We start from the raw sequence: 26,580 nt of genomic DNA, 5'->3' as shown, positions 1-26,580 counted from the left end.
GTGGAAATTTGGGGTAAGGAGAGCAGTGGCCCGAAAAGCAGCTGCATTCTTCTTTCTCTGCAAAAGCATGTTTAAGTACTTTGTGCCTCAAAGGAAAGAATGTTAGTGCATTCCAGAGCAGGAGGCCTCCGTGGGTCAGGCTGGCTGTACGTGTACAGAGCGTGGCAGTGTGTGTGTGTGTGCGTGCGCGCGCGCGCACGCGTGCGCGCTCACTCACCCACCTGCCCACCCGCCGTGGTGTCCCTTTGAGACTGGGTGCCTGGGCATGGCTGGGCTCGGGCAGAGATGTGCAGAGGCATCTTAGCAGTGATTTCTGCAAATTCACTTGGGGTTCAAATTTTGGGCCAATTGACAGCCTCTGAGCCCTTCCCACATTCTTTGGTCTTGGAGGAGATGGGCACAGAGCTGGAGAGGAGGGCGCGGGGGTGGGGTTGTGTGACCTGGGCTCTCCAGGTTGATGGCTTCCTCCTGCTCCAGACTCCTTTGCAGAAGGGTTCAGGTCAGTCCATATGGCGGGAAGCCTGGCCCTTGCCCAGCCTTGGCTTCTCCTGCCCCTTTCTCTGGCTCCTGGATGAGGAGAGGAGGCCAAGAAAGAGCCTGGGCTCTCCCTTTGCTGCTGTCTGCCCTGAGAATCCAACCTGGGTGTGCAGGCATTGTGTCTGAATGAGGCAGTCTTGCTGTAGAGACCACATCTAAGTTAAAGACTCAGCTATAGAAACAGTGTGTGGCTCTTGCCATGTTCATCGGTCAGCCTGGGCCTCAGTTTCCTCATCTGTAAAATGGGGGTAATGATCCGTAGCCTACTTTGCCCAGTTGCTTGAGCTTCAGGTGAGATAATCGATGTGGAAGTACTTTGAGAGAGGGTAGGAATGATGTTAAAGTTATTTATCAAAAGTAACACAGGGACAGAAGAGTCCATGAGCCACAAATATGCAGCTCGGTGAAGTTTCATCAGCACCCGGATCAAGAAACATCAACAGAGCCTGGAATCTCCCTTGTGCCCCTTCTCAGCCTTCCCCGCCCCCAGAGGTCACACTGCTCCAACTGCAATCCCTGTAAATTTGTTTTGCCTGTTTTTTACCCCCACGTGTTTATTTATTTATTTGGTTGCGCCGGGTCTTAGTCACGGCAGGCGGGCTCCTTAGTTGCGGCTCGCCGGCTCCTTAGTTGTTGCCCGCGAGCTCTTAGTTGTGGCATGCATGTGGGATCTAGATCGAAGCCAGGCCCCCTGCATTGGGAGCGTGGAGTCCTGACCACCGTGCCACCAGGGAAGTCCCATGTTTTGCCTGGTTTTGAACCTTACTCGGATGGCTAACGCTGCATGGAGCATCCCTCTGGGGAGAAGCGCTTTCACGTGTGCTGTGTGTGTCGGAATCGTGGGCTCAGAAGTAGCCCGTGTGCTGAGCGTTAGCGCAGGAAGCCACGCGGTTTCGCAGAGTGCTGGTTATATCACTTTACGCTCCCGCCAGCAACAGCGGAGCTCCCTTACGACACCTCCTCGCCCACACTTGATTTTGTCTAAATGTTATTTAAATTCAAGGAAGGATTGTTAATATTTCTTTCTTTGTCGTCTCTGATACAGATTTTGGAAAGGACCTTGGAACCTGATAGCTCTGATGAGGAACCCCCGCCTGTGTACTCCCCTCCAGCCTACCACATGCACGTGTTCGACAGGCCTTACCCTCTGGCTCCCCCCACTCCACCTCCCCGGTAAGAATCCATCTCCTCTCAGAACGCAAGGCAATGGGGAAGGGGATCAGGGGTTGGGATTGAGTACCAACACAGTGGGAAACTTGACTGGACCCTTCGGTATACTATTGCACCAAGAACAGGCTTCTACTGCAGCAAGAGGCATTTTAGCTAGATACCAAAGAGAACTTTCAAACTGTAAGGATTGCAAGAGCAGACATCCGCTAAATTCCTGCTCCAGACTAGATGCTATGCTGAACACTGGACAGGACATAGAGATAAACGATGCTCAGCCTTTGCTTTCTGGAAGTTTATAGTCAAGGGAGATGCAGACTGGGGATGACAAACGCATGGAATGTGTACTGACACTTCCCCGCCTGAGCCCATGGCAAACATTACTAATTGATCACTGTGTTCTTTCCTGCTAAGTTGAGACAGAACCTCAGAATCCTCCTCAAAACAGCACTCCCAGACAGTCATCAGTAACTGATGGAATGGATATCTATTTGCTATCCCTGTTCTAGGGATGTTGTGGGGATTTTTAAGCAATGGGAGCAAGTAAGTCTCTTTTTCTGGGGTAATTCGATAATTGGAAGCAGAAGAGTTAGGTCCCTGGAGACTTCGTCCAGATCAGGGACTCTGTAATTTGGAAGTTTAAAATGAAGCTAGTTGCCAGCTGGGTCCCTGGGTCTCTGAAGTGCTTGTTTTTCTGGGCTCTGTGTTTGAGGAGGGCCGTTGGAGCCCAGGTGCCTCTTTGTCCTGGAGCTGCTGGTCCTGAGAATAACTCAGGCCTGGGGTGGGGAGGGGTGTGGGGACATGATAGGACAGGGAACTTGTTCCAGTGGATCTTCCCTTCTGGGGATCTTGGGAGCCCCAGACAGTGGTGGTGGAGAACTCTGTGATCATACAGGTATAGATAATAATAACACCTACCATTTACTAAGTGCCCTTCAAATGCCTGAAACTGACAAGGTCCTTTACCTACGCATTCAAACCATCTAACAATTTGTGAGGTAGGCGCTGTTGCCATACTCATTTTACACATGAGGAAACTGAGCCTCAGAGAGGTTTCATAACTCCCCTGAGACTACAGAGCTGGGATTCGAACCCAGGTCATTTCTGACTCCAAAGCCAACAAATGCTCTTCCCTGCTGTGTCCTGTCATCCCCCTAATGAGAAAAACCTCTGTGATTGCAGCTCAGGGAGCTGATAGAGGCCTAGAAAATTATGGGGGGAGGAGGAAGCATTGTTTCGCCTCAGGGACAGGAGCAGAGCTGAGGCCCTCCATCACAAGTGATACCAGAGGCTGTAATGGGGCAAAGCAGGGGGTAAGTGGATAGGTCTGGGTGAGATCTTGGCAGGACTTGCAGCCCAGGATGGGTCATGATGCCCAGGGCTAAATGATTTTCCTTTGATATTTTTTTAATATCCCAAGATGCTTTTGCAAAAAGTTCAGTTTCTATTAGGCAGAATAGTTCTACCTATTTTTCAGAAGGGAAAACTGAGCCCATAAGAGACAGAATCCCATTGTAAACCTGGCATGGATATCCTGGCCGCATCCTCCCTCCCCCCCTCTGTGTATGGTGGGGTGAAGTAGGGCAGGGGTAGTGTAGCCCAGTGATGGGAGCCCCAGTTGGGGGCAAAATGACCTCAGCACTAGACCAAGGCTCAGGAGGTCTTGCTCATACTTTTGGACAAGTTACTGCCCTTGCCTCAGGTTCAGGGGCCTGACCCAGAAATGAAGGCTTTGCTGGCCTGGGGGTGGATACAGGGAAGAGAGCTTAGTTGTGAAGTCGGACAGAGGCAGAGTGTTCCCCCCACCCTGCCTCGTTTAGCTGCCTAACTTGTGATTCTTGAGGTGCCTTTGGCTCACTGCTTAACTTCCCTGAGCTTCATTTGCCTCATCTGTGAAATGGGAATACTAATCCCCACCTCAGCACTCTTGTGAGGGTTGAACGAGGTATTGTGTGTGGGGCCGTTAGCACAGTGCCGGGTATGAACCAGACCTGTCACCAGTGCTTTACTGCTCCCTCCTGCCCCTGGCTGCACAGTGGGCCTCTGAGGTCAGCTCTGACAGTGAACATTGAGACCAGGGGTAAGGCTGCCCTCAGAGGCCAGCGCTCAGAAGAGGCAGGGCCAACCTCTGGGCACGTGCCCCTCTGCCCCGGGTCGGCCCTGCTAGGCCCAGATCCACCCCCAGCTCATTTCCAGGGCCTCATTCAGTCTCTCCATCCAGGACATGCGTTTCCAGCATTTATGGAGTCACCTGAAGCACGTGTGATACAGAGATGAATACAGCCCCGCCTTGACCTCTCAAGGAGATCAGGGTCTGGGGGAGGCAGAGACGCGCGGCAGGGTGCAGGGAAGGCAGCCTAGAGGAACTGATGTCCAAGCAGTGAGCTGGTACAGCGGAGGACGGTAGGGCGCTCCAGGCAAAGGAAACCATGTGCAAGGGCCTGGAGGCAGCATAGAGGGCACCATCTGAGGGAACTCCAGGGAGTATGGAATGTCTGGGTGAGGCTGGAGGGGTGAGACGATCGTGGAAGCCCTTGAGGGTCCTCCAAGGAGCTTTGGCCTTATCCTCCAGCCAGGGGTTTAAGCTGGAGAGTGACGGGGTGAGGTTAGTGTTTGAGGAATCTCTCTGTGGCTGCTGGGGCCAATCAGATTTGAGTGGGGGGGTTGGGGGCAGGAATGGCCTGGCTCCCTTCTGCCACCTCCAGTCTCTGGGGTGCCTTTGAGAGTGAAGATGAAGAGGGTTTGGGAGCTGGCCCTGCTGGGGCACAGAGAGGCAGGCTGATCCCAGGGGAGCGTGCCTGGAATGCCAGGATTCCTGGGCCCAGGTTTTAGCAGGATGATCTGTGTGCTCCAGGACAGGCCTGACCCCATCAGGGCCTCAGTGTCTAGTCTTTACCAAAAATCTTGCCTGGAAGGCTTGTTGCTGAAATCCTTCTGGGCTCTGATATCCTTTGGGTAAGCCTGGGGGTCTTATGGGGCATGCAGTTCTAGTTCTGGGGTCCAGAGAGCGCCGCCCCCCCAAGCCTTCTCTCTCTTTCCCCTCGCCCAGCCTGTCCTTTCCTGAATGAATGACAGGCTCTGAAGGCCAGAGGCACCCCTCCTCACAGGCCACCTGCTGTTCTTCCATTGAAATTACAGCCTTGGAAGTTTTTTATTTGCCTCTCAGCTCATTTCTGACATTCCTTTCTGACCACAGTGGAGTTGCCTGGGCCGCCCGTGCTCAGTGTCCCCCTGGCTCTCACAGCTGTGGGCTGACCTCATCTCAGCCGGTGCCAGGGCAGGGGGCTGGGCCTGCCCCTCCTCCAGGACCGCGGGCCCAGCCGCGAGGGACACTCAGCCTTCTACTCCTCGTCCCCCCTCCCGACTTGGGTTTCAGTAACAAATGGCTAGAGGGGTCCAGCTGCAACTCCGGGGCTCCCTCTCCATGGCTTTCCTGGGTAGCTGTGGGTGTGATTGAGTTGGGGTGGGCACCCATGTCCCAGATGAAGACCCTGAAGCGGGAGGAAGGGTGCCGGGGTCGACCAAAGAAGGTCCTCGAGTCCCAGAGGGATGGGGTATCCACCCCCTTGACTCTCTGGCCCTTGGAGAAAAATGAAGCCGCCAACAGTGATAGGAGGTGGATGAGTGATGGAGCAGGAAAGGCGCCCAGGAATGGGAGTCCCGGGCCGTAAGGCAGGCTCTTCTCTGGACCATTCCTGCATCTGTACAGTGAGAGGGTACCTGGGGTTCCTTGGCTCCTGTCTGAGTGCTGAGCTCCCACCAGGCATTTAGCGGCTTGTTATCCTGTCTGCTGCCGCCCCCGCCCTTCCCCCTCGGCCGCCAGGCCACCCGCCCAAAATAGAAAAAGAAAGGAAGTTATTTCCATAGTCAGGGGCAGCCCGGAAAAGCTCCCCTCCAGTGAGGGGGCGGGCGGGATTCCTGGAGCTTGAGACCAAATCAGAGCCAGGCCCGAGAGAGAGTGGCTCCCGGCCCTCGGCTGCCTTCTCTGTGTGTCATTTCCCTGATTCAGCAGAACACGTGTCCTGCGGTTGCCACGCTGCAGGCTGCCGAGGAGCTGTGGGGAGCTCCTGGCCAGGCCCCAGGCCGCCCTCAGGCCAGGACGGCAGGGCGGGAGGCTGGGGGTCAGGGAGGCCACGTGCCAGGGTCTCCTTCCTCGCCTCTCCGCCTCGCTGTTGGCCTCCGCCTTGGCCCAGGGGAGCGGTTCCCCAGCGCCACTTGGAACAAGGACCCTTCCAATCCCACACCTCCATGTGCCTTTTCAGCATGTTGTTCAAGACAGCCTCCCGAGGGGCTCCCACGCACCTGGGCAGGGAGACAGCAGCTTGTAGGAGACTGAGCCCCAGAGGGGACAGGGTCTCACCCAGGACCACGTGGCTGGCTTGTGGCTGCGCCAGAACTGGAGCCTAGATCCGCTTACCCTCTAGGGATCCTGGTGTCCTCATGTCCCCCGACCCTAGCAAACCAGCACTGGGGCGGGCTGGGCTGCTGGCAGCTCTGTGTCTGTTCACTCGGAGCACGCCTGGCACTCAGCAGCCAGGAGGAGCTCGCGTCATGCTAGGTGCTGGGGATAGAAGCGTGAAGGGCCATGACTGCCACATCCATGTCAAAATCCACAACACGCAATACGTGCGCCGGCAACACAGAGCTCTCTAGGCCCAGAGGCCTTGAAGGCGCTGAGTAGCTGAACATCCAGTGCAGCGGAGCCCAGGCCCAGAGGCTGGGGGTCAGCCGAAGCCTGGTTGAGAAGGGGAGCTAGCGTGCTGCGCCTTTGTGCCAGAGGCAGCGGAGGCCACGGGAGACTCTGGAGCAGCAGTGCCAGTCTGAGCAGGATCTTGGTGTGATGGGCCAGGACACCTGTGTTTGGGCCTGACTCTTCCCTCCTCCTCGTCACCTCTCACCCTGCAGCATCGACGTGCTGGGCTCCGCGCCCCCTTCCGGCCAGAGGCGCTATCGGAACTGGAACCCCCCACTGCTAGGCAACCTCCCCGAAGACTTTCTCCGAATCCTGCCCCAGCAGCTGGACAGCATACAGGTAACGGAGGATTCCCCCGCCCCTGGCCCGTGCAGCAGCTCTGCTTGCCCACACCGTTCATGCCAGCCAGTGTCACTCCCTGCTGTTTAAGCCCAGGCTGAGCTATTTCTGTTGCCCTGGGTTTGTAGGGAAAGAACACTGAACCAAAAGCCTCATTTCCTCTCTGGGCCTGGAGGTTTCCTCTTCCGCCCAGGAAGGTGACAGCCCTGAGGACGCTCCCTGGCTGCAGCCATCACCCCAGGCTGGAGGGAGGTGGGCAGGGGCGGGGGGTGGGGAGCTGTCAACAGCAGAGGACCAGAGCACCTTCCTTCCCTTCCCTGGGAAAGGTCCAGGGTGCTTCTCCCCAGAGGCTGGCCCTCTGCAAGGGGTCTCCCCTGAGACAGCTTAGACAGGGAGAGCTTTGAGTTTGGGGACCCTGAACAGTTCACAGATCACTCTTCAGGACTATTCAGGTTTTGATGAAGGAAGGTAGGGGGGGCGTCCAAGGTGGAGGAGGTGGGGAGTACTTTTTAAGCCCTTGCTGCTTCCTCAGCAGAGAGGGCTCTGGCCTGTTAAGTTAGGTAGGAGGTGCTGGCCGCAGGGTGCGGCCACAGCATCCTGGGAAGGACACGTGTACCCCCAGGTGCGCGTGGATGTCTGTGCAGCGTGCGTCCTTGTGAGTAGGCGGTCCACATGCTCGCTCCCCTCCTCAGGCTACCTCCGGGGGCTCCAAGCCTGCGATCACAGAGGGAGGCCGGCCCCTCACGGCCGGGCCCGGACCCCGGGACCAGGAGAACCGCTGGAAGCAATACCTGGAGGACGAGAGGATCGCGCTCTTCCTGCAGAATGAGGAGTTCATGAAGGAGCTGCAGCGCAACCGCGACTTCCTCCTTGCCCTGGAGAGAGGTGGTGCCCCGGGTGGGGCGCTGCGGCCGCTGCTCCATGGCTAAGGAGGGGCTGATGTTGGCTTTAGCCTTGGAGCTCGGGGTGGCCTCTGTGCTGTTGAGTTATTCTGGTGGGAGCCCCAGAATTCTGCCAACAGGGACCTGAGTCACCAGCCACCGCTTCCCTCCTCTGGAACTCAGAGAGAGAGAGGGGTGCCCTTCCCTTGCTCCCCTGCCTGTCTGCTCTGTGCCAGGCACTGGCTTCGGCACCGTATGTCTGGAGCTCCAGGAATAGAGTGATTGGGTCCGTGGGTGCCTCCCTGAGCAGAGGACATTAGAGCAGGGGCTCTTGAGTTTTTTGGGTGTTTGAGTTGTCCTTGGGCCCAGCACTCTACTGCCCCCAGCCTGGCTGCCTTCCCCCTTCAGGGTGGGAGTGTTTGATGGGGGTACAGCGAGGGGCCTGTGGGAGAGGGGTGTGTGTGTGTGCGTGTGTGTGTGTCTGACTGTTTTGGGGGAGGGAGCACGGTGTGCAGGGAGAAGTCTGGCCTGAGACAGAGGAGGCCCAAGGCTGGTCCCAGCTCTGCATTAAAGGTGCTGGGGGTCTCGGGGTCTTTCCTTTTTTTTTGCGGTACGCGGGCCTCTCACTGTTGTGGCCTCTCCCGTTGCGGAGCACAGGCTCCGGACACGCAGGCTCAGCGGCCATGGCCCACGGGCCCAGCCGCTCTGCGGCATGCGGGATCCTCCCGGACCGGGGCACGAACCCGCGCCCCCTGCATCGGCAGGCGGACTCTTAACCACTGCGCCACCAGGGAAGCCCAGGGTCTCTCCTTTTAAGTGAAGGGCTGGACTGTCTGACTTCCCAGGGTCCTTCTCATTTAGACATTCTGACACTGCAGGTTGTCAGGGCAGTCGTTTCCGTATCTTTGAGAGTTCTGGTTCTTTGAGAGCCCGTAGGCGTCGTGTGTGCATGTGTGTGTGTGTGATTCTGGGGGTTTGGCCTCTAACAACCTCCTGCATCTCAGCGCAGGCTGCCCCTGGGTGGGAGCTAACTTCCCCAACCAGAATGTGGTCCTTTTCCAGATCGATTGAAATACGAGTCCCAGAAATCTACATCCAGCAGCGTAGCTGTGGGAAATGACTTTGACTTTCCCGCTCCTGTCCCAGGTAACCTTGCCTTCCTAAGAGAGAGGCCTGGAGGGTGTAGGGGGCTCACACCCCGGCTGTGGTTTGCATATTTGGAGTTTGGGGGTAGGCTGAGGAAACAGGCTGGTGGGGAGGTTTCTCCCTCTTCTCCATACTCGCCGAGAGGGAGATGGCCCCTCCACTCAGCAGCCCCGGGTTCTTACCAACCCAGCGGCTGCGGCAACCCACACCCGGGATTGGCCAACGGGCTGGCTGAACTCCTTGGAGGTGCCTGGAGCACGGGCAAGAAGGGGACACACCACACCACGTAATGTCCCACGCGGTGTCGGGGTTGGGGTGGCAAGGGACTCAGAGACTGGGTCACTGCCCGGGGGGGAGCTTATGGTTTTACTGGGAACAAACACTGGAGATGCATCCAAGAAACAGGCAGAATGAAGCAGCAAGGCTGAAGACACACTTGTTAATTATGGCAAAAACATGTTGGCGGGGAAGGGCAGGATCAATCTGGGAAGAGTTCATTCATTCATTCAGTACCTGGGGAACATCTGCCACAGGCCAGGCTCTGCCTTAGTGTTGGAGGAATAGAATTGGAAGCTTCATGTCCAAGGTGGTGAGAAGCAAGAATTGCCTCAGTGGCTGAAGGAGGGCCAGGGGTGGACAGCAGGCTGCTGGGCTGCACGGACGAGGGTCAGGCTGGAGCTGGGGACACCCTGAAGTTCCCGGTTCCATACTCGACATCTGGACTCTGGCTGTGTGTGTGCACAGTGGCCCCTGGTCAGCCAGTGCCCACCACACACACACAGGCTGCCCGCCTCAGAGGAAGAATCCGCAGCTCTTGCCCGAAACAGATCTTACATCGCGTGGTAGACTGGGGGAGGGGGGCAGAAGGATGGGGAGCTCAGCTGATCCCAGCTTGAAGACAGAAAATCCTGTCCAACTGATTCATAAGCGACAGGCTGGGGGCTTAGGTCCCACCAGATGCGCATCTGGGGGTTTAACAGCAGCCTCTTGTCCTTGATCCCAAATTAACCATAGACACCAGGACCGCTGAGGTGGATCAGAATGACTCACAGGGACTTAGCAGGCAAGGTGACTCGGGATTAGCGTGGGAGCTTTAGAAGGGCAGTGAGGGACCCAAGTGGGTGCTGAGTGAACGGGGAGACTCGGCGCACCATGTCAGGACGCAGGCAGGCTGGCCACGTGCTGGTGAATGTGTAACAGCCTGTCGGGGTGCAGGGGAAGCCCCAGTGCTTAGCATCTGGTAGCTTCCATGGTGTAAACACTCCCATCGTGGCTGATTTCAAGCTACCAAAGGGCCTTCACGGAATGCAGAGTGGTCAGAGGAACGGACAGTTGGGAGCCTGCGGGAGCCGGCCCTCCACACATACAGACCAGACCACTGACCCTTTTTACAGAAAAGGGGAGAGTGAGGCTTGGGTGGGGAAAGAAATGCTCCTTGAACCCCTGTGTCCTCCTTGCTATAAGCTCCCTCCTGGTTAGGGCAGAAGCCTGCTCTTTGCTCCCTTCCTCAAGTGGAAGGGTGGGGCTGAGCCCCTGTCCTGTGGGGACAGCCCTGACCCCCCTCCCCGGGCCTTGGGCAGCCACTGGCCCTCAGAGGTGTCTTCCCCCTTCCAGGAACCAGCGACAACAACTCCGCTGCGTCTGAAGATGCCTTATTCAGGGACAAGTTGAAACACATGGGAAAATGTGAGTCCAGCGCACGCCCCCTCCCCAGCTCTTCTAAGGCAGGCCTGTGGCCTCCTGGGAGGGAGGGAGCCACCCAGAATTTTAATGCAGCTGACTCTTGGTGAACCAAAGTGACATTTTAATCACGGGCTGGCTCCCTCAGCTTTCCTGCCTCACTTCCCTGTGCAACTCAGTCTGGATACAAATTAAGTTTTAAATCCTCTTGAGCCATCTGTCTGCAGAAAAATAATAATGTGCTGGACACCGCGCCCCCCTGCCCCCCGCCGTTTTAGAGTTCACATTCTCTGTGGCTTGAGGGGGCTTGGCCAGGCCGGGCCTGAGTGGGGAGGCCCAAGCTAAGTCCACGTTCTGTGGGTGGGCGGTCCACCGGGTCAGTGGCCCCTTCCCACAAAGTCCTGCCAGCCGGGTCCCGCCTTCCCCTCCACCCCACCCCCCAGACACACAACCATGCGTGAATGAGGCTGCCATCCTTTCAGGCTCCATTTCAGAGAAAATCTCGGATTAGTCATGGAAATCCCAGAACCAGCCCTGGAGGTGGAGAGGGGAGAAGGGGAGGTGGCAGGAAGAAAGCCAAGATGCGAAGCCGTCTGTCACAGCTGGGGAAGGAGGAGCGCCCGGATCTCAGCCGCTGGCTGCGGTCCCTGGCCAGGCTCTCGGTGGCCTGTACTGCCTCTGCCGGCCGACCCAGGACGGCAGCCTCGCTCCGCCAGGGCACCAGCCTGACCCCGGTCTGCGATGGCTGTCACCTCTTCCCCTCCCCGACCAGCCTGCCCACCTGCCCCAGTCCTGGGGGGCAGCTACCTGCTGCTCTCGCTGCCGGCTCACAGGTCTCTCTGCCCCTAGCCACCCGGAGGAAGCTGTTTGAACTGGCCAGGGCCTTCTCGGAGAAGACCAAGATGAGGAAGTCAAAGAGGAAACACTTGTTGAAGCATCAGTCGTATCCTTTCGAGCCTGGCACTGGGTGGCAGTGGTGGATGCTAAGGGTGCTGAAAACCCTGGGCTGGACTCCCTGAGGCTGCACCCTTCCCGCAGAGTGGGACCGGGCCATGTGACGCTCCCCTCTCCCACCCTGGGCCCTGCTGCCAGCCTGGCGCTGCCCTATTTCTTTTTTTTTTTTTTTTTTCCGGTACGCGGGCCTCTCACTCTTGTGGCCTCTCCTGCTGCGGAGCAGAGGCTCCAGACGCGCAGGCTCGGCCGCCATGGCTCACGGGCCCAGCCGCTCCGCGGCAGGTGGGATCTTCCCGGACCGGGGCACGAACCCGTGTCCCCTGCATCGGCAGGCGGACTCTCAACCACTGCGCCACCAGGGAAGCCCTGACTTATCTCTTGACACCAGTGTTGACTCCCATCACCAGGCATGGGGAACAGGCCAGTGTAGGCCCCCTGTAGGCTCAGAAGTTGTCCTACCACTTTTTAACTTTTTGTCTGGGGTAATCTGTGTCTTGAAAGAAAACTTCGTCCTTCCATGGAAATAAGCAAACCTTTTCCTAATTTCTTTTTTTTTTTTTATAAATTTATTTTATTTTCTTCATTTTTGGCTGCTTTGGGTCTTCGTTGCTGCATGCAGGTTTTTCTCTAGTTGTGGAGAGCGGGGGTCACTCTTCGTTGCGGTGCGCGGGCTTCTCACTGCGGTGGCTTCTCTCGTTGCGGAGCACAGGCTCTAGGCACATGGGCTTCAGTAGTTGTGGCTCGCGGGCTCCAGAGCGCAGGCTCAGCAGTTATGGCGCACGGGCTTAGCTGCCCCACGGCATGTGGGATCTTCCTGGACCAGGGCCCGAACCCGTGTCCCCTGCTTTGGCAGGCGGATTCTTAACCACTGTGCCACCAGGGAAACCCCCCTAATTTCTTAAGTTGAATTGATCCACAGACCTTTCCACCTCCTCAATTCACGTGTTGGCCCTGCCTTCTCACTCTTAGTTCCTCCAGTAAAAATATGGTTTTCCACAATTTTACCCAGACTTCCATCCATGCTTGTCAAACAGGGCCCAGGATATTATTATAGAAGCTGAGCAGCCAAAGGAGAACAGGGAGAAAGTTCCTTCTCTGTCCGCAGAGATGGGAGCCGGGGGAGAGAGTCAGCGCCTGGCTGCTCAGTTGACCCCAAGAAAAGGAGCCTGCGGGAGGTATTGGGGAGTTTGGGGGGATAAGGCTGGTGCGGTGAAGGCCTCCTGAGCTTGGGGCGGGGGTGGAAGTCCAGGGACAGTGCCCACCCATCCCTGGGACAGTTTTCCTGAATGGCCCGGCAGACTGGGGGCTGCGGCATCAACAGCCAATCTCCTGGACGACGTGGAGGGCCACACTTGTGGTGAGGCGGGGAGGGCAGGGAAGTCGGGGCTCTGAGTTGCCTGTGATGGGTGGTCCTCCAAGAGGAGGGCCTGGGTGTTTCACAGGTGAACCCAGACTGTAAAGGAGGGGACACCGAACCTGGGGGACATATCAGGGTTGGTGGGAAGGCGACCCAAGGAAAGGGGTCCCCCTCGTGACTTGGTCCATATTGCCTCTCCCTTCCACTCCTGAAAAGGGGCCCAGCCACATCTCCCCCTAAATCTTTACCTGGAGCACAAAGCACCGAGTGCTGTTTCTGGGGAATATTCTCTGGGGACAGACAGGCCCACCCACATGGAAGGGCCTCCCCTTGAGAACCACGCGCTGGGCAGTTTCAGTGTCTGGGGCCCAGAGGCCTTCCAGCGTTCATGCAGTCCCGCCCAAAGGCGTGTGGGCCAGCAGACACTGCCTCAGACCTTCCGAGGCCCACAGCTGAACCCTGATCCTCAGGCCTCAGAGCAGAGGAGCCCTTTGGTGGTCAGGAGACATCCAGAAACAAGGGCTAGAAGGGCCTTGGAGGTCATCTGGACAGTCCAACTTCCCCATCTCATTTTATAGATGAGGAAACTGAGGGAAGAACTTGTCCAAGGCCTCAGAGCTCATCGATAGAGACAGAGCAGCAGCCAGGGGTCCTAACCCCGCACCGTGCCCAGTTGCCCCTCACCAGACCCGCGCATCGCTCCCGGGGATCAGCGTGTGCCCCGGCAAACAAGGGTGGAGAGAGTTGGCTCATCTGTCTTGCCCAGCCTGGGAGACGTGTCTGAGTGAGGCCCTGCAGGGTGGAGGGTGAGGTGCTTTCCTCTGCTTTTCAGACGAAGACTTCCGGGGAAGGCGACAGGAGGTGCCCAAGGTGGAGGAAGCACTAAGGGAAGGACAGTAAGAGGTAAGGTGCAGGACTGCCCTGCCCCACACTCCAGAGGGTGGTCTTCCCCGTGGTCCAGAGGCATCAGGCTCAGGCAACTAGGTGGCGCAGGTCCGGGGTTTTTTCCCTTGTTACGGCGGGGGGCGTGTGCATGGGGGAACCAGTGTTTTGCGTTATTTATTCATTTGACTGAAGATAATCACACCTGCCTATGCCAGATGCTAGGAACAGGAAGAGAAAAACCAGCTTTGACCTTGAATAGTTTACAACACAGTTGAGAAGAGAGTCCAGGATACACACAGCACACTAATTTAAGAAAAACTGAGATGGCCTCACCCGGCCACGTCCACACAGAACTCTGCCATTGCCTCGGGTTTTGGTGGTGGGGAAGATGAGGGAACGGCCCCTCTCAAGACAGCTCTGTTTCTGGCTGGAGCCATGGGCCTCCAGGCTGCTTTTCCTCCTCTATCCCAGTGCATCCCTGGGGAAGAAACAGGGAATGTCAACACCTCCTCTGGGGCTCAGGGGAACCTGTCCCTCTTCCAGCCCCTCCCCCATCAGGAAGCTGCCTGCTCACCCTGCCCCCAGCCGCTGTCCTGGTCCCAGGGGTCAGCTATCTACAGGGCTTTTTTTTTTTTGCGGTACGCGGGCCTCTCCCGTTGCGGAGCACAGGCTCCGGATGCGCAGGCTCAGCGGCCATGGCTCATGGGCCCAGCCGCTCCGCGGCATGTGGGATCTTCCCGGACTGGGGCACGAACCCATGTCCCCCGCATCGGCAGGCAGACTCTCAACCACTGCGCCACCAGGGAAGCCCTACAGGGCTTTCTTGAGCTCACGGTGTGGCAGGTATGGCCCTGTTTCAGGCTATGGAGAAATACTTGCTACCCTCAGGGTAACTGTAGTGGAGGGGAGAAACCAGGGTGGGGAGGACACAGCCAGGAAGAGTACAGGCGCCCTCTCCCCTCAGCCTGGGCGGCTGGCCTTCATGTCACCTCTAGTTGACTCGCCACCCTCCACCAGGCCCTTCCAGACCTCTTCTGTTCTCTCAGGCTCTCCTCACCCATGTTGCTGCACCCAGGCTTCCCAGGTATCCGGAATGCTGAAATAAAGCCAGCCGAGGGGAGGACCCCCGCCTCCCGTGCAGTGTCGCTACCACTTCCTTCCCACTGGTCCCCCGGGAAATGTGCTGGCCCAAAGCCACCCCTTATCAGGACCTTCCTCATCATTTCTTTCTTTCCTGAGTCTTCCAGCTTTTCCCTTTCCTTTCTCAGGTCTACATCCTCCTCGTCCCGTCTTAAAAACCAAGAGTCCTCAATATTTTCCATCATCACCCAGTTTGCAGAAAAGTGCATCCTCCTTCACCCATTGCCAGTTGGCGCCCCCACCCCCACCCCCAGACTGACTCAGGATCACCTGCCAGGTCCTGGGCCTTTTCCTGTTCTGCATCCTCTGGTGCTGTCTCTGCACGCCATGCCCATCGTCTCCCCTGAAACTGCCCTCCCTTGGCACCTGTGGCCCCAGGAATCCTGGATCCCCTTTCTCTCTGCCGTTGATTCTCTGTGCGCTTTGGGCTCCCGTGGCTCCTTCCACTCCCTCAATCCCAGCTCTCCCCGTAGCTCTGGGCTTGACCCTCTTCAAAGTCTCCTTACTCCCTCTCCCTAGCGGTGCCACCAGCCTCTCTTACAGCATCAGCAATACTTTTGTGCAGTTGGTTCCCAAATCTGAATCTCCATCTTAGTTCTCCAAATCCACTCCACGGCCCCAGCTGTGCCCACGATGGTCTTTCTAGCCCTGGCTGTCAACTCACTGAAAGCTAGACAGTCCCACCTCTGATTTCCCCATTTCGTTTCTCTTCTTTACTCCTCGCATCACTGCCCTGGCAGACTCTCATCACCTGGTTAACAGCTGCTGGTCTCTTCACTGCCCCTGCTCTGTTCACCCATCACCAGGACACCACTATAGTTCCATTTCTCCCTTGCTCTCTGAATGGGTCTTCCAAGCGAAGGCTCCTCAGCTTGGTGTGGGGGTCCCACCAAATTCTGATCCCATTTTACTTTTCTGCCCCTACAGGTGCTCTTGGTGTAGCTCAGCTGGGCTACTGCTGTATCACAGAACAGGCCAGGCACCCAGGCACACCTCTCAGCCCTTCACAGACAGCTGCTTCACCCCACCCGCCCCACTCCATCTCTAGCTGCCAGCGTCCCTGCTGTTTTGCAAGTTGGAATGTTTCTAGGAGCTTGGATTGGTGGGTGTGACCGCAGGCAGAGTTCCAAGGCTGACATAGAGTCCCTGGGGGAAGGAGAAGCCTCCTGTCTTTAGAAGCTTCTGCCCAGAACCATCTCTCCAGGAACCAGTGGTGAGGAAAGACCCCTAGGCTCCACTGAAAAAGACTTCTCCCATCCCTTTTTCCTGCCAGATGCAGCAGTTTCTCCTCGCCGGAGACCATCTGACCCGGTAGAGGCAGCCACAGAGCAAACCGGCCCTCCGCTGAAGAGCCCAGCTGCAGCCGGACGGAGGGTGCTTGAGTTCTGAGGCCCAGTGGTTCTCCAGCCACAGTCCAGCCCAGCCACTGTCACTGCCACTTCCCAAGGGACTTAGAACTTCGGAGTTGCATGCTGTGACTGGAGGAAGGGCCTGAGGGTGGAGGCAACAGCCAACCACAGTCCCTTTCGTAGCCAGGCTGTTCTGTGGGGAACGAGTGGAAATGTAGGATCTAACCCCTCTTCTTAAAAAAAAAAAAAAAAAACCACCCAGAAAACTGGCAAAGGTTGGAGTACCCAAAAGGGGAGGATGATCCTACCAGAGGCTCGTTGGCCTGAAGGTGGAGCCCCTGCCCACCTCTCGTCCTGGTCTCTCCTGTCGGGCCACAGACACTGCCTGATCCCATACCCCCATCCGCAGCTCCCTTCTGGGCACCTAGGGTCCTTTATTCCCATGGCCTTCTGCATCTCAGTCTTTCTCCAGGGGTGCTGGTCCTTGGCACTCCCCTGCACGGAGCTCTGGGTGAGAAAGCCCTGGGCAGTCACTCGGGCCCGCTCTGAGGAGTGATGGGCCACCGCAGGGAGGTATCTGCTGAGTACCCTGCCTGGGCCCCTCGGGCTGCCTCTGTTAGGGGCTGGCAAGGGCCCCCAGCAGGGATGGGGAGGCTGGCCACCCCGGAGCTGGTGGATTCTAGCTAGGCAGGGGTAGTGTTTACTCTGACAGAAGACAAAAGTCAGTCCTGGATGGGATCCTGTAGTCCCACGACAGTGGGGGCTCCAGGGGCTCTGACTCCCCAGTTGGACTAGAAGTTCTGCTGTCATTAAGGGTGGGCAGCGGCCAGTTCTTTAGTAACCCTGAGAAGGTGCAGGACTGAGGGGCAAGAAGGAGAGGCTGCCAGCCGGGCCAGAGCCTCTGGGGCAGAAGGGCTTGCTGGGTGCCCCTTGCCAAGAGTGAGAAGGCAAATGGCCAGGAGGAAAACAAGGGTCCTACGAACCTGACCCGGCACCAACCACTGCCAACGGGAGGGAGGGAGGGAGGGAGGGAGGGAGGGAGGGGCAGCCGGGCTTCCGTGGCCCAGCTGGAGGCGGGAAGGCGCCGACCTCGGGAGAACCGGGGAGCCCGGCAGGCACGGGGCTAGGGCCCGAGCGGGGAGCCAGCCCAGCGGCACGGCGGTGGGGCGTTGGGAGCGGGCGCCAAGCCTGGCGGGGCTTGGTGGCCGTAAGCCACCTCGAGATAGTGAGGGCGTGGCGGGCTCCCCGCGGTGCCGGAGGGGGGCCCTGGCCCGGCTCAGCCTCCCGAGCCAGTGCGGAAGTGCTGCCGCCCTCCAATCCCCACCGGCCCCCAAGGGCTCCTGATGACCGGGCACAGAAGAGGGGGAGCGCCAGTCGCCCCCCACCCCCCGTCCGTGTGTGTGGCTTTGTCAGTTTTTTTGTTTTTGTTTTTTCTCCTGCGTGTGGGTTTTATCTTGGAGCAGTTTCATAGGAATTCGTGTAATAAAGACTTGGTGTTCTCTTGGTGCTCTGACGTGGCGGCGCGTGGGCTGACCCTCCTCTTCGCCTCCCCCTCCCCGCGGCACCCCGCGCCCGTGGGCCGCCTGCCCGGCCCGCCCGCGGGGCCCCGGGGCTCGGCATCCCCGCAGCGCCCCTCAGGTGGCCCCTGTGCCGCACCGCAGCCTCGCCCACCTGCTGGCGCTGTCCGCCTTCCGGTTTGCCTGGGAAAGTAAGTAAACCGCTTGCTGACAGGCCAGGGAAACACCAGTCTGTTGCGAGCGCTCCAGCCGGTCACCTTCCTAAATAAACAGAAAGCTGCCGGAATAATGTCTCGCCTGGAGCTGCGGGGATGTGCAGTGTCAGGCTTCAGAGGGCCCGCAGACATCTTCCAGTTCAAACCCCTCTCGCTTTCCCTACTCCCAGGCTTCGGTGAACTACCTCCCGCGCCAGGGAGCTCACTGCCAAAGGAGGAGGCTGGTGCCCTTTTCAGACAGGGCGGTTTTCAAGGTTAAAAAGTTCTTCCTGGTGTTGAGCTGTGGGCCTCCTTGTGGCTTCGACCCACACAACTTATTTCTGGGCTCCGAGTCACCCAGGCCAAGTCACTGCTTTTCCTCTGATGCCATGATTTTTTGTTTGTTTTTAATATTTATTTATTTTATCATTTACTTGGCTGCACCGGGTCTTAGTCAGGGCACGCGCGGGACCTTCGTGGTGGCATGAGGGATCTTTAGCTGCGGCATGTGGACTCTTAGTTGCAGCATGTGGGATCTAGTTCCCTGACCAGGGATCGAAGCTGGGCCCCTTGCATTGGGAGCATGGAGTCTTAGCCACTGGACCGCCAAGGAAGTCCCCCCACCCCACCCCGTCCCCATGCCATGTTTGAGTTCAGTGGCCTTTCTCCTGGATAAACAATGCAGGTTCTTCCTGCCTCCTCTACAAAAATGTTCTGCCCCCACCCCTGCCCTGCCCCTAGCCCAGGTAAACCCAGGTGGGCTTGTAAATTGACGTACCTGGACAGCTGGTGATGCTCCAGACCTGGAGTTTGGACCTCAGCCACCCAAGATTATCCTCTCATCCCTGCTCTGTGCCTTCTTTACTGATGATAGCTGTTGATCAGTGTAAATCCCCCCACCGCCAGCATAGCACCAGCACCTGGGACCTTGTTAGAAATGCCAATTCTCAACCCCACCCCAAACTGAGTCAGAAACTCTGGGGGTGCAGCCCAGCAGTCTGTGCTTCTGATATGCACTGAAGTTTGGGAGCCATGGTGTTCGGTCAGTGCCTAGTACTGGCTGCAGAGCAGAATTACCAGAGTAGTTTTAAAAATCTTGATGCTCAGTACCGTAGACCAATTAAACCAGCAGTTATAGGTTAGTTTCTTTGAAAGCGCCTCAGGTAATTCAAGTTCACACTCAAGTTTGCAATCAAGTTTGAGGACCAGCACGCTAAGCAGTCTGTTAGGTGTTTCATATTAGCCCGATTCATCTTGCCCGATAATGGCCACTTTACAGATGATGCAATGACAATTCAGAAAGGTTAAGTAAGTTACCTAAGAGCTAGCAAGGTGTGAAGTCAGAAAAGGGGCCAGGGCTGCCTGACTTCAAAACCTGTGCTCCACTCTCTATACCCCTGCTGCTCAAAGTGTGCTCTACGGACCAGCAGCATTGGCATCACTTGTGAGCTTATTAGAAATGAATGTTATCAGGCCCTGCTCCAGACCTCCTGAATCCGAACTTGGGGTGTATTTGAACAAGGCTTCCAGATGATTCTGATACGTTTGAGAACCACAGTTCTACTACCTTGCTACTCAAAGTTTGGTCTGCAGACCAGCGGCATCTATATCATCCGGGAGCTTGTTAGAAACAGAATTCCCGGCTCTGCTCCAGACCTACTGAACCAGAATGTGCATTTTAAAAAACTCCTCCGTTGTCTTCTGTGCACAGTAAGGCTTGAGAAACACTGGTTCTCAAACTTGCTGCACACTGGAATCATCTCTGTTGCTTGGTCCCGTTCCCAGAGATTCTGGTTTAATTGATTTGGGATTTAGCCTGGGAATCAGATCGTAAAAGCTCCTCGGGTGATTCTAATATGCGGCAAAGTTTGAGCACCACTCACTATTATGCCTGTTAGTGTAGATGAAGCTGTAGGTGATCGGAACCAGAGAGGGGGGGTGTGGGGAAAGAAGGCAAAGAAAGCTTACCAGGTCCAGCTCCATGATGAGTCCCTCCCAGTTGAACAGTGTGTAGAGGACCCAGGAAGGAGTCGGGCTGGGTCAGGTGACTGCCTCAGCCACCCACCCTCACACCATGCCCATCTGCAAGCCCTGGGCTCTTGGTATCCACAACGTGATGCTCGTAGATTTGTCTTCTGCAAAAATGCTGAGCTGGGCTATCTGGAGTCTGGTCCAGCCAATGCCCCTCCCCCCTTTGTATGCTTTGGTGTCCTCAGGGCTCAGTCCCAGCTTGCGAGGAGCTCATGGGGCTGGGGAATGCTGTGCCCAGAAGAGCTGGCCTGGTTATTACCATGCTGGGGTCTCAACCCTCCCTCTGTTCTCCTGAAGCAACTGGTAAGGGGTTGAGGTTGGAGGAAACAAAGGAGAACTTGGTTTGAAGCAGGCAGGGAAGGTGTGGGACGATGATGCTGAGAGCTGCTTATCAGTGCTTACTGTATGTCAGTCACTTTTCTGGGGTGCTTTACAAACATTATTTTATCCCACAACTATTGTATGAAATCAGTATTTATACTGCCATTTCCCAGATCAGGAAACTGAGGCCCAGAGATGTTAAGGTCCTTACTCAGTATCACCGTCAGTAAGTGGTAGTGCCTGAATTTGAACCCAGGCAGCTGAACTCCAGAGCTGGTGCCTAAACACTAAGCTATATATTGGGGTGGCGGGAACAGGTGATAAGGCTTAGAACCCCTGCATAACTGCAATTTGTAGAGCACGGAAAGGTCCACCTGCTTAAAAACATCTTCAACAGCATGCCCGGAAGTCATCTATTAGCATTCTTTATCTGATTTTAAAAACAATCTTAGCATTTCCATTAAATGGCAAATATGCTGCTGAGAGCCGCACATGAACCCCTTTTGCCCATTATCACAGCATAGATTAATATTCATTGGATTAATTGGCTAGACCAGCTGGAGAAAGATTTGGAAGTTTCTGGAGTTGATGGTGGGGCGAGGGGGTGGGTTGGGGTGTTGAAGGGGGCTGTGTAGATCTACTGCCACCTGGTGGTGGTCTCTCAGAAGCGGCAGTTGCTGGTCACCGAGGGGCCCAAACACCATGTTCCCAGAAGGAAGACCAGAGCACCTGTGTGGCCTGAAGCCAGACGAGGAAGTTTACTCTGTTCACATGGTCTTCTGTTTGGTAAAATTTGCAAAGCAAGGATATTTTTGTACCATTTTCTTAAAAGGGCCATTGAGATTACATAAGCTTCAGGCCCCACAAAACCAGCATCTACCTGGCCTGTCATTTCTATAAAGAGTCACAGTCCTTTATCAGGCCAGGAGGATTATTCCAGGGACTCTGCAGGGAGGAGTTGTGAAGCTCAGTACAAACTCAGCACGAGCCTGTCTTGCTCTGACCTTGCCATTCAAAGCGTGGTCTGTGGATACGGTAGCCAACTGTTCTGGTTTTCCAGGACGGAGTGGTTTCCTCGGATGTGCGGATGTGGAACTTTCAATGCTAAAACCAGGAAAGTCCGTGGCAAACTTGGGTGAGTCGATTACTCTATCTGCAGACCAGCAGTATTGGCGTCAGCCTGGAAGTTTTTTTAGAAATGCAGTTTCAGGCCTCACCCCAGAACTACTGGGTCAGAATCTGCATTTTCCAAGAACCCCATGACCTTCAGGTACACATTAAAGATGGAGGGCTCTGCCTCCCCCAAGAAAAGAAGGGCCTACCCCAGCGCCCCGAAATGTGTGCCTGCAAGGGTCTCATCTTCTGCTGGGAAAACTCCACAGCGTGGTTCCCACTGGATTTTAATTCTGATAACAAAAGGCCAGACCTAGCTGGCTCCTGTTTCCTTGGCTACAACAAGAGCCACAGTGATACAGACCACCCAGGGCAGGTAGGCACAAAGTGCTTCTCTCTCCTCTGCCTGAACTGGATTCTCCTTGGGGGCAAGGCTGCTGTTTGCTGAAGAAATGAATGGGCAGCCATGTGAAAATGCCTTGAGGGAATTCCCTGGTGGTCCAGTGGACAGGTCTCCACATTTTCGCTGCTGAGGGCCTGCGTTCAATCCCTGAAAAAAGAAAGAAAGAAAGAAAGAAAAGAAAGAAAGAAAGGGAAGGAAGGAAGGAAGGAAGGAAGAAAGAAAGAAAGAAAATGCCTTGAAAATTGTTAGATGAGATTTAATTGTAGGTGTGATTGAATACATTGTGATCTGTTGCCCTTGGGCATGGAATGGTCAGAAATTGTTATCATCATTACTCCTATTTATTGAGCAATTACTATACACCAGGCACAGTTTTGAGCACTCTACAAGTATTAACCCACTGGTAATAACTACACTGGTTAAACCACTGGTTAACTATAGGTATTAACAAGGCTATGTGGTGGGTGCTATGATGATGCCCATTTCACAGAAGACAAGCTGAGGCTCAGAGGTTTATAAAAGGGATCTATCCTATCAGTGAGGCACAGAGGACAGCCAGAACGGGAAGTGACCAGGGGCCTGATAGGGTGGAGGATTGCTTCCATTCAACCACAGCTTTCTCCCTATGGGTGTATCCAGGGAAGGCCTCCAGGAAGGAGGGCAGCAAAGGAGGGCTGAGGTCACTGCATCCTCATTTGCTCTAACTTGGTTTTATTTCTCTGTGCTGTTCAACTAGAAAATTCTTTCTATGAGCCAGCTCTGGGCCAAGCACCAGGCTGGGTGTGGGGAGGCAGAGATAAGAGTCCTGGTTGCTGCCTCAAAGAGGCCCAACTAGACAGACTCAGACAAGCAGACAGTTACAATGCCAGGCCCCGCAAAGTGAGAGAGAGAAGGTGAGGGAGCGAGCAGGTCCCGGGGGCACATCCATGCAGCCTGGCTGTGTGTGCTGGGGCTGAAGCGCCTTTCCGCCTGACTGTTGAAAGAAAGTGGAGGTGTGGGCCTCCAAGGAGGGAGGGTCTGGGCCAGGAGACAAACAGCATGGAGGTGAGAGGGGGCACTCCTGCCTCTTCCTTGAAGACCCCCCCCCTCCATGCCCTTCCTCTTCCTGGGCCCTGTCCTGTGGATTGAATATATATTACTGCTTTCCTCCCCTTTTAAAACAACATCTAACTGCTCTCTGGTCCTGGCTCTCTGCAGTATTCATGATTTCATCAGCATGCTGGGGGGTTCACTAGCCAAAGCTCTTCTGCTATTGGAGATGTGCTTGTTCTTTTTGTCAGACAAACTCCTGGGCGCTAATTACAAAGATGTGGGCAGACTGTAGGGAAGCCTCAAGGGATGGCCTAGACCCTACGGGTGGTACAGAGGGGCACAGTTGGCCGTCTCTAGGCCTGAAGAGAAGGGAGGAGACTGGAACCTGGGGAGAGAGCTGGGTGTGAAGAGGCCGCCCTGTGGATCTAAGACTTTACGGTCCTGGATTGTATAGGGAGGAGGGGTGGGAATGACTTCTGTCTCCTCCTTCTTCCCAGTCCCTGACCAATGCCTCCCATTGGTGAAACAGAGGGCAAGGTCTGGAGGATGCAGTCCTAGAAGTCAGCCTCCGGGGGGCGGAAGCAGAGCTGGGTGAAGAAGGGCACACAGTGGGTGTGGCTCTGGGCAGGCAAATGGAAGCTATTCAGTGCCAGTCCTTGTTGATCAATGTTGTGGGCTGAATGGTGTCCCTCCAAAATTCATACACTGAGGTCCTAACCCCCAGTACCTCAGGATGTGGCTGTGTTTGGAGATAGCATCTTTAAAGAGGTATTTAAGTAAAAATGAGATCATTAGTTTGGGCCTGAATCCAATATGACTGGAGTCATAAGAAGAGGACATGGACACACACAGAGGGAAGACCGTGTGAAGACACAGGGAGAAGACAGCCATCTACAAACCGGGGAGAGAGGCCTCTGAAGAAACTAGCCCTGCCAACACCTTGATCTCTGTCTGACTTCCAGTCTCCAGAACTGTGAGACAATAGATTTCTGTTGTTTAAGCCATTCAGTCTGTGGTATTTTGTTATGGCAGCCCTAGCTACCCAATAGTCAATAAGCTGTTCAGCACATAACTTATCAATTATGCATTTGCCTCTCTGTCTCCCCCTCTGGACAGCCAGCTTCTCCAGGACTCAGCACAGGGTCAGGTGGGCGCCAAAATGTTTGTGGGATGAATGGATCATTTAACAAGAAAATAAAACATTAAGGCGATCTATGAAATATCATCAAAATGTTGCAGTCTCAGGTGGCAATCAGTGGATTACAGGACACAACAGCAGAAGTGATGCTGTAACAGCCACTAGACTTGCCTGTTACAAGCACTTACTACGTATAGGCACTGTGATGCGTCCTTTACATGAATGATCGCTTTTACTCTGGCAATGAGCAGACACCGCCAAATGTTACATGGGGAAAGAGAGGCTTGAAAAGTTATGTAAGTGCCCAAGATGACAGGATTAATGGGCACATCTACAGTGTGATGCAGTGGGACAAAATGGGGCCAAGCGGTATTGTGGAAGGAATATGACCTTCTGGAGAGTTTACAAGCTCTATTCCTTTATCTGTAAGATTATCAGGACATGATCTATGGCCTCAGGTAGTTGAACTATTGAAGGAGATAATCCAGGTCCCTGGTGTGGTGCATGGCATGAGTGCATCAGCTTCTTGCAGCTTTGAGAGGCCTGGTGGAGAAGACAGAAAACCTCTACTTTCCATTCTGCCGGCCCCCAGCTCCCTCCTACGTGATGAATGAATGCTCCCTGGGATGCAACTTCCTGTTGCAGGTTCAGAGGGTTCCCAATGCATCTTTGCTCCCACATCTCCATGGTTCCTTACACTACCCACCAACATTCCGTTCTCAGTCACAGAAGCATGAAACAGGATGCTGGAGGGGAAACTTGAAAGGCTCAGAAGAGGAAGGGACTTCCCCAAGAAGATCTAGAGCGAAAACTGCCACCTTGCAATTCCTCCCCCATCGAGCGTTTGGGTCTTTGGCTCCCCTCCCTGAACTTGCAATAAGCCCTTCTAATTCTTTAGCAGCGGTAACTGGGTAACAGCAGTGGCCTACAGGGCAGTCCCGAGTATGAGAAGGGAAGTGTGTCTGTGGTCTGGGCTGGCAGCTAGTTCTTACTTGGACGGAATTAGAAACTTGTTTTGAAGCCTGGGAAGACTATATTTAGCTGCAAGTATGTTTGCTCTCCCTAGAGCAAAGTCTTGTAGACCTGCCTAGGACTCCATGCTTGGCCCAGCGGCCAGAGCTGTGCTCTCTCTTCCCTGCTCCAGAGGGTCCTGAGGCAGCAGTGAAACCCACCTCTCGGCCCTCGGCCTCAGATCACCCTGTCCCCTGCCCCTGGCGCCAGTTTTGCCTGACCTCTCAGCGCATCAGTCTCCAGCCGGAGGCATGGCTAAGGAGGCATTGTGGGGTCCTAGAAAGTGCCTAGGTGGGGCTGGAAGCCTGGCTCTGTCAGTTACCTATCAGACAAGTTACTTAACTCCCTGTGGCCTCACATTCTCATCTATGATGGGGATAACAACAGCCAGTTGTGGGTAGGTGTGTGGATTCGGTGAGAGAACACAAGCAAGCATTAACTGCTCATCAGACATCCCCCTCCACCTCACCAGCCTCCCAGAGAGCAGGGAGGACTCTGGGATGACTTGACACTTTCTTGATGACAAAGATAATGGGCTCCCCGGAGATATTGTGTGTGTATGTGATTCAGAACATTTCACTGGATTAAAAAGTTCAAAAATGAATACAAACTCTTCACAGGTCAAACTCTGAAGAATACATAAAGAAAAAGAATTCTCCCTTCCCCTCCTGCAATCTCACTGGAGATAATCAATGTTCACAGCCATAGGTGCCTTTCCACATAGTTTCTATCCTCATACAAACACGTCTAAAAGATTTCTTTTTTCTTTTGATTAAAGACCTTCTCTGCAATTTCCCTTTTCATTTAACAGTAAGTCGTGGGCGTTCATCTAGGTCAATACGTATGGATCTAGCTCGTTCATTTCAATAGCTGCATAGGACTCCATAGATTATATGAAGCATAATTTTCCAGCCATCTCCCATTCGATGGTTGGGAGGGTGCATTACAAACAATGCTGCAATGACGATCTCTGCACAAATATCCTCGTGAAATTCTGTTTTAATTTCTATGGGGTACTTTACCCAAAGTATGACTGTTGGGACAAAAGGTTATCCTGAGAGGATACTTCCCCAGATTTTTGAGTTTCCTTCTCGGAATTTGTTTGTTCCGGACACTTTCACTTTTCAAGCTCTAAGGAACAGCTAGCTAGCGACGCCTCCCGGGGAGAAAACACTAGCTGCCCGCAGCATCCCTATTAGAGCGCATGCAGGTGGCGCTCCAGGGCCAAAGGGTTTAGTGGGGAGAGCGAAACAGTAGGAGACGGAGGACGGAGGCTTGGGCTCTAGGGTGACCCTGGGCGGGTGACGTTCCTCCCCGGGCCTTCCGCGCAGTCTTGCGCGGCTCCAACCAAAATTAGGTGCAGCCCGTACCTACAGCTGGTGACCTCTTATCTCTGCCTTACGAATTCCTAGACTAGTTGGCTCTCCCAGGACCTAGGCTGCGCCTCCCTCCTCCCTCCCCATCACCTTCCCTCCGCACGGCCCGGTCTTCTTGGGCGGAGTTGGCTCAATAAGGCCAAAGAGGGTAAAGCAACCACCACAATTAACCCCTCCCCTGGATCGGTCATTTATTGCTTCTGCCGGGCTTTGGCTCGCTCCCTCCCTGGCGGCTCGGCTAATCGAGTGCTCCTGTCTGAACCTGGCGTGTAGCCGATGGCGTGCCGATGCGACCATCCTTTGCTTCTGCCTGGCT

General features: G+C 55.3%; 1 protein-coding gene across 2 annotated transcripts in view; it reads left to right on the top strand.

Moving 5' to 3' along the window:
• Positions 1-16,407, top strand: part of CUEDC1 (CUE domain containing 1) — a 74,658-nt gene extending 58,251 nt beyond the window's left edge. For both annotated transcript variants that reach the window (XM_029212840.1, XM_029212841.1), the window contains 9 exons: positions 1,583-1,710; positions 6,610-6,736; positions 7,429-7,621; positions 8,680-8,763; positions 10,378-10,449; positions 11,293-11,386; positions 12,696-12,754; positions 13,587-13,657; positions 16,053-16,407. In XM_029212840.1, the coding sequence (XP_029068673.1) occupies positions 1,583-1,710; positions 6,610-6,736; positions 7,429-7,621; positions 8,680-8,763; positions 10,378-10,449; positions 11,293-11,386; positions 12,696-12,754; positions 13,587-13,654 (825 nt within the window). In that variant the 3' untranslated portion in view covers positions 13,655-13,657; positions 16,053-16,407. The remainder of the gene's footprint in view (positions 1-1,582; positions 1,711-6,609; positions 6,737-7,428; positions 7,622-8,679; positions 8,764-10,377; positions 10,450-11,292; positions 11,387-12,695; positions 12,755-13,586; positions 13,658-16,052) is intronic.
• The last annotated feature ends 10,173 nt before the right edge of the window (positions 16,408-26,580 follow it).

This window comes from Monodon monoceros, unplaced genomic scaffold (genome assembly GCF_005190385.1).
Source record: "Monodon monoceros isolate NGI ecotype Baffin Bay Population unplaced genomic scaffold, NGI_Narwhal_1 Super_Scaffold_9, whole genome shotgun sequence".
Taxonomy (NCBI): Eukaryota; Metazoa; Chordata; class Mammalia; order Artiodactyla; family Monodontidae; genus Monodon; species Monodon monoceros.
This window is presented reverse-complemented; position numbering and strand designations above follow the sequence as displayed.